The sequence below is a fragment of the Cebidichthys violaceus genome, unplaced genomic scaffold (genome assembly GCF_023349555.1).
Source record: "Cebidichthys violaceus isolate CVI_PGR_0920_01 unplaced genomic scaffold, fCebVio1.0.p SCAF_74, whole genome shotgun sequence".
Lineage (NCBI taxonomy): Eukaryota > Metazoa > Chordata > Actinopteri > Perciformes > Stichaeidae > Cebidichthys > Cebidichthys violaceus.
This window is the reverse complement of record NW_027176958.1, coordinates 849,883-861,767: the sequence shown is the minus strand read 5'-3', so window position 1 is coordinate 861,767 and position 11,885 is coordinate 849,883. Positions and strand designations below refer to the sequence as shown.

Genomic DNA, 11,885 nt, shown 5'->3' with positions numbered 1-11,885 from the left:
CTCGGTCACACGATCGACTCAGGGTGAGGGTATTGTTTTGTATTGTCTCCGTTGGCTGCTGATACATTTTGCTGTAAATGTCTCAATGTAAATTGAACAATGATCGTTTACACAACACTCTAAAATAAGGATGGATGTGTGCAGGCGTTGGATGTCTGATAAGGCCCATTAAAGCTCCTAAAGCACCTGCACATCATTTTGTTTTTTTTAGTCCACCCACGTTATTCCTGCTGCTCCCTAAACTCTCCGCGCCCTCGCTCCCTTCTCCATTTCATCCCAGTGAAGATAAACGTAATCCGGCATCCCGCCGCTCAGATTCATTAAGGTTTAAAGTTACCGATATCGGCTCGAGGCCCGGAGTACAGCCGGGGGCGGGGTGGCGTTCCTGCGAGGCCGACTCCCGACGCCGGCATCAAAAACAGGTCGAGCTACGGGATCGGGAAAAGCGCGGGCAGCGGGAGGAATCGTCCCGCGGCGTCGGCCAGCTTGTGCGCGAGGCGCTGGACGTCAAGAGGGTCGTGGTCAGTCACGTCACGCTCGGGATGAATGTGCTGCAGAATAAAAACGGCGGCGCAGCTGAGCTGAGGTTTAAAAGGCCGCGTTCTGCATTGCACCATTAGCTTTTAAAGATCGTTTGAGGGCCGGGATGTTATTCCTGGTCTCCTGAGGAAAAGTCCCACGTGTGCCAGAACGGCAAATGGAAAACATGTTGATGAAAGCGTCGAGCGGTTCATCTCTAAAGACGGTAATGGTTAGTGATGACAAGACTCAAAGGATCTCCTTTTTCTTTTTAACTGCTGACAGCTTTTATGAGCTGGGCTCTTCCGCTTCATCAATATCTGAAGCAGCAGCGCAGTGACCAGGAAGCTCCGAAGGGACCAGTGATCACACAAGAGAGCCGTTTTCATGCTTACAGTACATTAGGTACAGGGAAAAAAAGGATTTTCTAGCATGTTCCTGCTTCGCTGATCACATTGAATTCTCAGTCAGATCAATGTCTCCGCCAGATTAACAAGTCCAGCTGTGATTCAGGCCCCTGCGTCACTTTAAATGCAGCAGTGCCGACCTCAGATCAGCCTAAAAGCCCAATTTAAATATCACACCGGTTTATTTCACAAGTGACCGTTTGTGACTCTCAAATGTTGTGGTGAAAAAACCCTCAGATGAGGGAACCATGTGCGCACACATCCAGGCAAAGATGCAAAGAGACGGAAAAAAAAAAAAATGACTTCACTGCACGCCGTTTGGCTGCGTTTCTCTTTTCAAGGCAACGTTCAAATCTGTGAGATATTCTTCAACGGTATCAACTATTCATTCGGAGCCCAACGGCGTGCAGACGCGATTCGTGCCCTGCAGAAATAACCCTCAGATGCCGGGAGCTCTTTGACAGCTCTTCTGTGGCTGAGAGGCATGCGATGATGCTGTTGAATGGTAAAACGGTGTTTGTTTGTTTTAGATGAGGAGACGCTCAAAAAAGGGGGGCAGTTACCGTTTACCACATACAATGTAACGTCGGCCGCTCCACACCGGAGAGCAGAACTTGATCCGCGGAGGCCGGGATCACGGCGCACCGGCTATCTTACAAATCACTGAAAACGAGTGCGTGCATACGTCGTCACGCGATTATAACGACCCCCTTTAATCTAAGATTGAAGTGGAAGCGCCTCCACATAACGTCTTCTTTTACACATCAGTCACGGCGCGGAAGAGTGCCTTTAATTGTAAAAAAAAAAAGAAAAAGGGGGGATTAACTGATGCCATCGGTTCGCCGTGCCGGTTCGAGCGTGATCGCTTTACACAAAAAGAGTCGAGCGGAGGAAAACGCTTGATTTGATCAGACGAGACAGCGAGCAGCAGGGGTTTGAAGGGTTGCTTATCTGTAAATATTTGCTGTGAACACGTCCCTTTCGCCGTCTCACAAATAAGCTCGCGAGGCTCAACGCGAGCTCTCCGCTGCTTATCGGCGCCGCGAGTATTCTCACGCTGCAACGGCTCCTCGAGGATCCAGGAAATCCTGGTACACAGCAGCTGATTGCAACAGGCTCAGGCTAAGGATAGGCTTTTACACGTGTATTTATTTAGTTTATTTAGCCGTTGAGAGTCCCCACGTTCACGTTCGTCACGCCCACTGAGAGTTTCTTCGTCAGCCGGGCCGGTGCCCAACACTCCTCGTCCCGCCGCCATGTTCACCCGTGACCTGCAACACATAGTCGGCGATCAATAGTTGTACTTTATTAAAAAAAAGCACCCTGGGGCTGCAAATAGTTGATTATTCTCATCTGCGATCAATTATTTAGTCAACGAAAATGTGAGAGAATAGTGAAAAATGTTTGTTTTGCTCGACAATAAACGGACCATAAAGAAAATGATGTGCGTCTTAAAACCGACTAAAGCAGAAAATCCTCACATTTGAGAAGCTGGAATCAGTTTGATAAACGTCTAAAACAATCGATGGAGTCAATTTCTGTCGATCAACTAATCGAATACTAATGAGTTTACATTGATGCAGTCAGGATATGAAGGCAAAGACAAACACTAATATAATCAACGGACTCATTAAAACCCTATTTATTAATGGTCGGTGGCTTTAGTGCTGCACTGAATCACATCTTTTGTGTTCTGTTTCGTAAAATATATTTGCTCCACCCGTCTGTTGTTATTTTTCAGCCCCGTTCACATTAAGCCGTTAAATATTGATGACCCAATAAAACCAAAACAAGTTCTGCTTCTGCACTTCTTCTTCTTCTTCTTCTTCTTCTTCTTCTTCTTCTTCTTCTACTACAGCAGCCACCGCTGGCCTCCCGCGACAGGAGGCTGTTCCTGGATCGGAGAGGATAAACCACGTCGGGAGGCGTTTTATAAGTAATCTCGAGTGACTTACAGCCGTAAGTGGAGCTGCTCTAAATGCGTATAGATCTAATTCAATTGGACTCAAACTGGGTCACACAGCTATTAAAAGTGCAAAGTCAGTTGAGAGCAGTCTGAAGGCAGGAAAGTGAAGCTGCTGGTTTTTGCACTTTGCAGCAGCAGCAGCAGCAAGGGGTTAAACAGAGTGCAGCGCCCTGTTCAATTAAAGGCACAGAAGCTCGGCTAATATTCTGAACTCTTGACATGCTCAGTCTCAGTAGATGATTTATTTACAGTCTGCATATACCAACTACTATACATGACGAATCCTTCCAATAAGAAACGGCGTTTAAGTGCTCAGCGAGGGGATTCAAGAGGTTGGTTTTAAGGGTTTATAGCTTCCGATACAGAGAGAGAGAGAGAGAGTTTACAGCAGTAAAGCCCCCGACTTCTGCACATTCAGCCCGAGGACATCGCGGCAGGTGGGCGACTGTCTGGTGAACGTAACGGAGCATTGGGCTGCTAAAGAGACAGATATTACAGATCAAAAACAAGGAGAACTATTGGCCTGGCGGTCGTCAGGTGGACGGAAACACGACTCCTAACGAAGGCCGATGCTGCGTCTGGAAACAACGGTAACTGTTTGCCAACACAACAACGTTGTAAGGTGACAATATGTCAGTGTTTGGGTTTACAGCAGACAGAGGAATCAACCCGCGCTGCTTTAATGTCTGGGCCGACTAAATTAATCTGAATTTTAAATGAAGGCTGCCGACCCGCCTCTACGGTCTGCACGCTGATATATACAAAACTGATTTTCATGGCTAATCATTCAAGCAAATTATAGATAAAAAAAATATGCCAAACATTCGCTAGTACCAGCGACTCAAATGTGAGGATTCCTTGCTCGTCTATTTTCCCCCCATCATTGGACATTGAACGTCCTTCGATTTTTTTTTGGACTGTTGGTCTAACAAAACAAGCGATTTGTCGAGAGCAATTTTCCAGTATTTTCTGACGTTTCACAATCATCTACAGAAGTAATGGAGACAAATCTAGAATAATAAAATGAATAGCAGCAGCTCTATCTTTAAAAAACGCTCCCAGTGCAACGTGCACATAAAGTAAACAGAGGCTCCGAATGACTACCTGCTGTTCAAACTCTCTCTCTCTCTCTCTCTCTCTCTCTCTCTCTCTCTCTCCTGCAGCACACAGACGTGGTACAGCTGCAGGCGGCCTTCAGACTCGGCACTCTGAATGATAAAAGAGCCGCCGCGGCGATCACCTTGCCTCCTCGCCGGAGACACAGATTAGACATTTTCAAATGCTCTCGCCTCGGCCGTCCGTCAAGAGGCCGTCGGCGCCCATTAGCGACGAGAGGGTTAACGGTGCGACATTCGCCGCTCAGCTGGAGAGGAGTCGAAATTCCTAAACGCGAGAGAACAAGCGAAGGGAAGGGCGCGTCGTCATATTTCACCGCTAACAATATCCAATTTGAGAGATTCCTCGGCTTTTGTCTAGCGGGATCTTTCCTTTTTTTGATCGACCCCCTCTTGAAACGATGTTGGGATTCAAGCTTGTTTAAAAACGTGACGCAGCGCGAGGCTATACCTACCGAAATGTCACCTTAGCGCTTCCTTCGCCGTTCAAGTTCACCCTTTCAGTTAATTGGATTCGGATCAGAATCTTCTATGACGCTGATCAAAAAAAAAAAAAAAAAAAAAATTGGTAAAACTCACCGTGACCTTAAGAAGTAATTAGGCACTTAAATGGATTTCGTGTGTGTGTTGGTGCTCCCGATGTACAAATCAAACATATCTAGCGGATTAAAAAAAAAAAAAAAGGTCACGTCAAAAAAAAAAAAAAGGTCACGTCTGTCCGACATCATCGTTCACTCCGCCAGCAAGACGTTATTAACGCACAGCTCCTTTGAACGAGAGCTTCATTTCTAGATCGCACTGTGACAAATTGTAGAGAGCGGTTATGAATATGAAAACCGAAAAATGTGCTAAAAAAAGTTTGACAATTGATCAAGTAAGACGTATTTCAAAAACAGAAAAAAAAGGCTGCTTTGAAAACGTGGCATGAAATTAAATAAGCAAATTGGATCGAGGCCTAAACAATACTTTGAGATAACGCCAGACTTCAGCTACAAACATGAATGAATTGCCATTAACGAAAAGGTTCAATGTAAGTTTTATGGGGCTCATTTAAGGGATTTCTTGGCTTAGACGACTAAAGCGCTCCGGCTCCAGAGGTCTTCAGAGATAAGGATGCGGATCCACGGAGGGAACGGGTCGGCGGTACCGCGGACAGACACCCCGAGGGTTCTCGTCGAGAGGAACGTCTCAGGCTGGAAGTGTCCCCAGCAGGAAGCACAGAGCTGACTAATTAGGGTGAGAGATGTGGCAGGGACAGAAAAAAAAAGTCTGCATGTATGTCGGGAAGTGCGTAAGCAGACTCACCCACACAGACCACAAAGCAACAGGATAGTGAGGATCATTCCTCACACCATATTGACTTAAATGTGACTAAAGTACATTATTAAAATCATCATTTCACTGAATTTATCAACCAAAAATACCAAACATTTTGAATTTTGACACACTAGTTGGTCAAAACAAGTGATTTAAAGACTCTCGCGTTGAGTTTTTAAAGCATCATTTTAAACGTTCTACGAATGGTTTATAACACACTTACGGTTATAAGTGTTAGTAATAATATGACGAATGACAATACAGTGAAAATAAACCTGTAATAATGTAAAATACGTTGTCATAGAAGAAGTTATTAAATGAGGTACGTTAATAAACGTCCTCATGTCTGTTTACAACGACATTATGGTGTGTTATAAACCATTCATTAAGCGTTTCAATACGTTCCCGATCGATGCAACGAAACATATGGCCGTTAAGCTAAAACATCTTCAAAATCAGACAAATGAAACGTCCTCAGCGTCTGAGTCTGTCTGCGGGTGACTTATGTTCCCTCGTGTGTGTTTCAGTACGATCGTTAGCGAAGACATCTGTCCGGCGCATCCTTAATCACGTCCCTGCCAAAAGAAGCGACGACGCACGTTCTCAATGAATTTCATTAGCTTGCGAATCACCATCTCTCTCTCTCTCTCTCTCTCTCTCTCTCTCTCTCTCTCTCTCTCTCTCTCTCTCTCTCTCTCTCTCTCTCTCTGTGTGTGTGTGTGTGCTCATGAGTGAGACCCAGAATCCTCTCTGTATCTGTTACCTGAGAGTTGCATTATGCAGGATGGTGGACTCCTGGTCCACAAACAAGCCTGCACTCAGGAGACGGGGGGAGTGGATAATTAGGCGCCTTTTCGTGGGTCTGATAAAATACATTTTCAATGTCAATGCATGGACCGGCTGTTTCCTGATAGTGAAATTTGCATGTCCCTGTGTAATGGCGTCTGTTGACATAGCTCTAGGACAACGGGAGGAGGGGGGGAGGAGTCACGCCACTGCTGAAACGGGAGGGTGGACAGCGCGGGGCGGCTGAGCTGACAAACAAAAAGCGCCCTCAGTTTCCATCAGTGTGACTTTTGGCCGCTCTGCGATCGCCCTCCTGCATGCCAAGCAGAGCACATCGCCGGCTGAGGGAGAGAGAGAGAGAGGGGGGGAGAGAGAGAGAGAGAGAGAGAGAGAGAGACAGAGAGAGAGACGGAGACAGAGCAAGAGACAGAGACAGAGCGAGAGAGACAGAGAGAAATAGATAGAGACAGAGAGAGAGATAGAGACAGAGATAGAGACAGAAATAGGGACAGAAATAGGGACAGAGATAGAGACAGAGAGAGAGAGAGAGATAGAGACAGAGACAGAGAGACAGAGATAGGGACAGAGACAGAGAGACAGAAACAGAGAGAGAAATAGAGAGACAGATAGAGATAGAGAGACAGAGACAGAGACCTGGCTCCGTGTCCGATGTCTGTATTCGCTGACACACGCTCGACAGACGGGAGTGGGAGAACAGGGTTGTGGCTTCATGCGCTGATGAAAGAGGCGGAGAAAGAAAAAGAAAAAAAAAACAACAACAACCCAAGACTGGTGTAATAAACCACGTCAGCGACGCATTAATAACACATTCATGAGGCCGTGAGAGGAAAAGGAAACGGGTAACTCTTGATTATGATCGGTGCGGAAACCAGAATCTTTCAACAGATACGAACGTTCGGATCATTTCCTTGTAAACTTCATATTTTCGAAATGTTTAATTCTCACTATCCGCTAGCAAAAAGCTGGATTTCGTTAAAATATCGGTTGGAGAACGTCGAGTGAGGTCGCTGACAGGTGAGACAGTGCAGTACCATTACCACCGACTCCCTGTACGACCGGACTGAACGTATAGGAGACGTGCCGGACAACAGCCTCGCATGGACGGACGGGTCGGGGCCATTTTGACAGCTGGTAAGGTCACACTGTATTTTAATTAACTACCAGGTGACAAAAAGTAAATGTTCAACCAGTGGGGGGGACATCGAAATTAAAATGAAGTACAGTATTTAGTAAATGGAATAAATAAACGGGGCCATTTTCGATGTAAATTCTCACATTTTTCATGTTTCCTTTTCGCTTGCCTGTTTCATTAAAAATGTATTTCTTGTCATTTATTTTGACTCAGACTCCCCGAAGAGAAGCGATTGTGTGGACACTTAAGTACAAAAACAGAAATCTGACTAACTTTTGCACTTCAGAGTGATTTTGCATTCACGCATCATCATTTTGAGCGAGATCCAGTCAGAATGTTCAATCATTTTTGCACTCTGATCATTAGATTTCTCTGCATTAAGGGGTTTTAGAAAGCAAAAGAATTTAGTTCAGATACAGGTCGAAATCATCAACAACCCTATGCTGCCACCTACTGGACAACACCGTAAAAGACCACTTCAATGCTCTGCTGAAAACCTTCTGCACTCTTAACTCCCCACCTCAGAATACGCTCGGGTTCCGGTCGGAGCTCACGAGAAGTCGGCGCTCCCTGCAGACGTGTAGTAGCCCGAACAATCTGCTGAATATCGCTGAGACAGCAGGACGGAATTCAGCTCGAACCCTCCAAAACGACGAGCACCAAACTTCTGTAATGAAAACACCAATAATACACAACAACATCATCATCATCATCATCATCATACCTTATTTGAAGATGTAACAATATTTCCCAGGCAGCTGAGCACTTGCTAAGCACCTTGCGTCAGTTTCAGAGCAAAGAAAATGAAGGATTTTGTTATTCTCTGCACCAGAGAGTGTAGATGCTTCAGCTAAAAAAAGAACCCCACACACACACACACACACACACACACACACACACACACACACACACACACACACACACACACACACACACACACACACACACAGACTAAACATTGTGATATGGAATTTGGGCGACCAATAGACCAGGTGGGTTAACGTCTAATTACATCTCGCAGATGGTCTTGGAACGTAATCCTTTAATACCAGCCTGAAATCATGAAGCCCTTATGACTGGTAGCAGTGAGTCAGCCCCAAAATGAACCTGTTTTGTTTGCATGCTAGAGTAGAACCAGAGAGATCCTACCAAAGACCTAAATCTCTCTATTTTTAGTTTTTAATTTCCTTATATATTTTACATTTCAAATCAAATTGAACCAAAAGTCTGAATGTTTGCAGGCGGGAGCCACTAGTTCCTCTAACCTTTAATATGTTTCTGGCATCGAAAGCTTCTCGTTCACTCGTGGTTTGTCTTTTGGGGGCGGCCGTGTCTTCACCTGGAAGAAGAAAAAGAAAAAAACACCAGAATGCAAAAGACAAGCTGAACAATGGAAGAAGAGCGTCTCTCCTCAACAAACATGTTTACTTGCTGCTACAGAGGGAAACGGCGAGGTGCTAATCGAGGCCGTTCAGTTGTGAAACAGGAGAATGAACACTCTGGGTTTGAAATCTTTTACATTCCGGTCAGCGGTGACACGGCCCCTCCCTTGTGTGGAGCGCTGGTCGGTCAGCTCAGTGCAAATTTGAGAACTGGAGCTGGACTTTATCCACGGACAAACTGAATGAAGCTATTGTCGAGAGTACTCGGAAAACATGACGCTCGGTGCGCGTAAACAGAGCCGCGGCGGCCGAGCGGAGAACTGGCCGCCTGATGCCCATCTTCAGGAACTTGTTATTGTAATTAAAAGCTGCAGCTTTGTCCTCGGTGCAGCTCGGGTCCAAGCTGAGAGATAATGAACGGGGACATTGGCAAATAAGTGGCAAATAACCTTTTTTTTTTTTTTTTTTTTTAAACCTAACTTCTGGCGCTGCGTGCATGTTTCTTTCTTTACCCGTGGAGTCCTTTCTGAACAGAGTGTTCATCACGGTGGCGTGCAGCTTCACTCTGTCAAACTCCCTGAGCATCAGCCCGGCTGAGACAAAGTGCTCCACCAGCCGGTCGGCAATCACCTGCAACCTTAAGAGCAGCAATAAGAAGAAGAAGGTGTCAACTTTCTAAATTTATGCCATTTTTTTCCCCCTCCCACACGATTGTTGTTACCGATCCACTTACTTGTCGGATCCGTCTTTCGCGTTGACTTTGGCGTACAAGACGTCCACCGCGGCTGGGTCGTCGTTCATGTACTCGATACCCGTCACCTCCAGCGGCAGAGGGGTTCCCTCCGTGATGTCTCTGGCGGCAGACAGCGACAAGCGGATTGCAGTAAATGGTCTTCAGACACTGAATCTCGAGCAATAATAATGGTTCCTCTGTGTTGCACTCCAAGTATTCTTTCTTGTGCAAGTGAAACCGACTGCACTTATAAACTTATCTGATCCAATAACAAGAATTTAATCTAATCCGATTCAATCTAATCTAATTTAAAAGGATATAATTACATAATCTGATTAGATATTAAACAATAGGGCAGGTGTTGTTAAGTAAGTCTGTGTCTCAATACTTTCAGTAATAACAAACAGACTTTCTTTAAAAAGAAAAAGGCTACATCGTGTCTTAAAAGTAGTTTTAGAAAACGTGACTCAAGCAGGAGGGGGACTACTTTCTGGCATGGATTCCGCGGCAGTGAGAACTACCACAGATCTCAACACAGAGATAGAGAGTGAGGTTTGGCAGTCAGCTTTGAATCGTGTCCACATGTCAAATATTTGTGTCCACACTGTCCAACAATGCAAAGTAGGACACGGAGTCCACGGGTCTAAAAGCAAACAAGCTCGCAGCTCTCCTGGCACTGATCCAACTTGTGATAAATGTCACCTAGGACCAGCTGAGTTCAGCACACGTGTTCTGGACTTGTGTGTGTGTCTCTCTCTCTCTCTCTCTCTCTCTCTCTCTCTCTCTCTCTCTCTCTCTCTCTATTTTGGAAGTGCGTTGTTGACCCACTCTCAGCCGTCATGCCTGCGTACATAGGAGGCCCATTTGGTGTCCTACGCACTGATGGTTCACTGACAGCGTCTGTTGATGAACTTCTCACGTTTAGCAATTGCTCACGTCGCTAGTGAGGCGTGATATTCTGATTTCATCCTTTGTGAAATCACCCCCAAAGAATTAAAGACTCATTTTCACACTATTTCTTAAATTGTGTCTACAAAACACACACACACACACACACACACACACACACACACACACAATTAAGTCATTGATGGCCTCTTTCATCGGCAACAAATACATAAAATACCACCAGATTTATGCTTTAAAAGCAGTATTTTGTGTTGTTTTCATCTGAAATAAAATAAATAAATAATAAATCACAAAATAAAATACAAAGCTATATAGTTACTTTTTTTTGTGGCAAATACCTGATGAAGTTTTGACACTCTTGGAGGTGTTCGCACGCTTTTCTCACTTCCGTTTCATTCAATAGAGCCAGCGTGCCGATGGTCAGGTGAAGCTTTGCCGGGTTCTGAAAGATGCTTCCCTCGACTCCATTATCCTACACGTGAGGCAACGACAATTAGTGAACATTGAGTTTATATAATGTGCCGATCTTAAACCTCCTCGAACACCGTCCATGTTCCTTCTACAGTACCTGCGAGCACTGCTGCAACACCTCGTCTTTAAAGCTCAGGAATCCTTCTTGAATTTTGGGATCGTTCAGAGGAAACGACAGGAAATGCGTGAAAGGCTGCTTCTTCCGGAAACTCTCGACGAGGACCTCAACTCGTGTGACCGCAGACGAGACCGCAGCTTTGTGGGAACCTGTGACAACTGTCGGGCAAAGGAAGAAGGTTGAGACGGACATCTTCTGTTTCAGGAACTGTGTTTAATGACGCTCTCAAGCCTCACCAATCTGTCCTTCCACTCCTGGTTTGGGGATGTTGATGGACGTCTTTGTTTCAGACTCCAGACGTCTGCGTGTCTCTCCTTTTTTCCCAATGATGTATCTGTAGAACAAATAAAGCACGCCGCTCACAAACAAAACATCTTGTGCTTTGCAAGATGGGGACGATGCAGAAACAAATCAAAAACGTGTACATTTAGTAGATAGTTAACTCACTTGTAAAGAACACTTGGGACATCGATAGCACAGCGGTATCCTTTATCAGTCTGCTCAATGGAGATGGTATCACAGGTCTCATCTTCTGCAAGGTCTTCGCTCTCTAAACAGGATAAAACCACACATATACAGATGTAATACTGGTATATTTAAAGAAAGTCTGTCTGGCAGCACGACTTTATACAAACACACTGAACAGGACTCGAGTTACCTGGTGGTCCCGTGTAAGAGAAGTCTTCTTCTTCTTCCTCCTCATAGTGTTCTTCCTTAATGATATTCCTTCGGTACATTCTCCCATTTATATTGATAAGAGCTGGACGTAAAACGTCCATAATGTCAACTAGCTAACGTCAGCTACGCTAACCCAACAACTCTGAATTGCTCGTTAGCAAACAAGCTAACTATTACACGAAAAGTATTATTTTAAATATGTAGTGTTTAAAACACTTAACGTGTCAGCAAGTTGCTCGATAAGTTGACGTTGACGTTTCGGTTCCCCTGCTTTACGACAGCCAGGGGCCTGGTTTAATGTCGCCGTCACTTCGAACGTAAAACGCTGTCT

The 11,885-nt window shown here is 45.1% G+C and overlaps 1 protein-coding gene and 1 long non-coding RNA gene across 3 annotated transcripts; one reads left to right on the top strand and one right to left on the bottom strand.

The window, feature by feature from the left end:
• Positions 1 to 2,057: 2,057 nt before the first annotated feature.
• On the bottom strand, positions 2,058 to 11,823 carry ascc1 (activating signal cointegrator 1 complex subunit 1). 2 transcript variants are annotated; one of them, XM_068736906.1, is made up of 10 exons: positions 11,535 to 11,818; positions 11,324 to 11,426; positions 11,113 to 11,210; positions 10,856 to 11,034; positions 10,626 to 10,759; positions 9,379 to 9,498; positions 9,158 to 9,282; positions 8,529 to 8,602; positions 7,784 to 7,930; positions 2,058 to 2,197 (listed from the first exon to the last, which is right to left on the bottom strand). In XM_068736906.1, the coding sequence occupies exons 1-9, from the start codon at positions 11,653 to 11,655 to the stop codon at positions 7,814 to 7,816; spliced, it is 1,071 nt and encodes a 356-aa protein (XP_068593007.1). In that variant the 5' UTR covers positions 11,656 to 11,818; the 3' UTR covers positions 2,058 to 2,197; positions 7,784 to 7,813. The 2 variants fall into 2 exon arrangements, 1 of the variants encoding a protein (XP_068593007.1); XR_011105392.1 differs by lacking the exon at positions 2,058 to 2,197 and having other exon boundaries at positions 7,906 to 7,930; positions 8,529 to 9,282; positions 11,535 to 11,823.
• LOC137892021 (uncharacterized) lies at positions 6,008 to 8,215 on the top strand. The gene is made up of 2 exons (XR_011105393.1): positions 6,008 to 6,970; positions 7,087 to 8,215. It is a non-coding gene; the product is annotated as an uncharacterized lncRNA (long non-coding RNA).
• Positions 11,824 to 11,885: the final 62 nt, after the last annotated feature.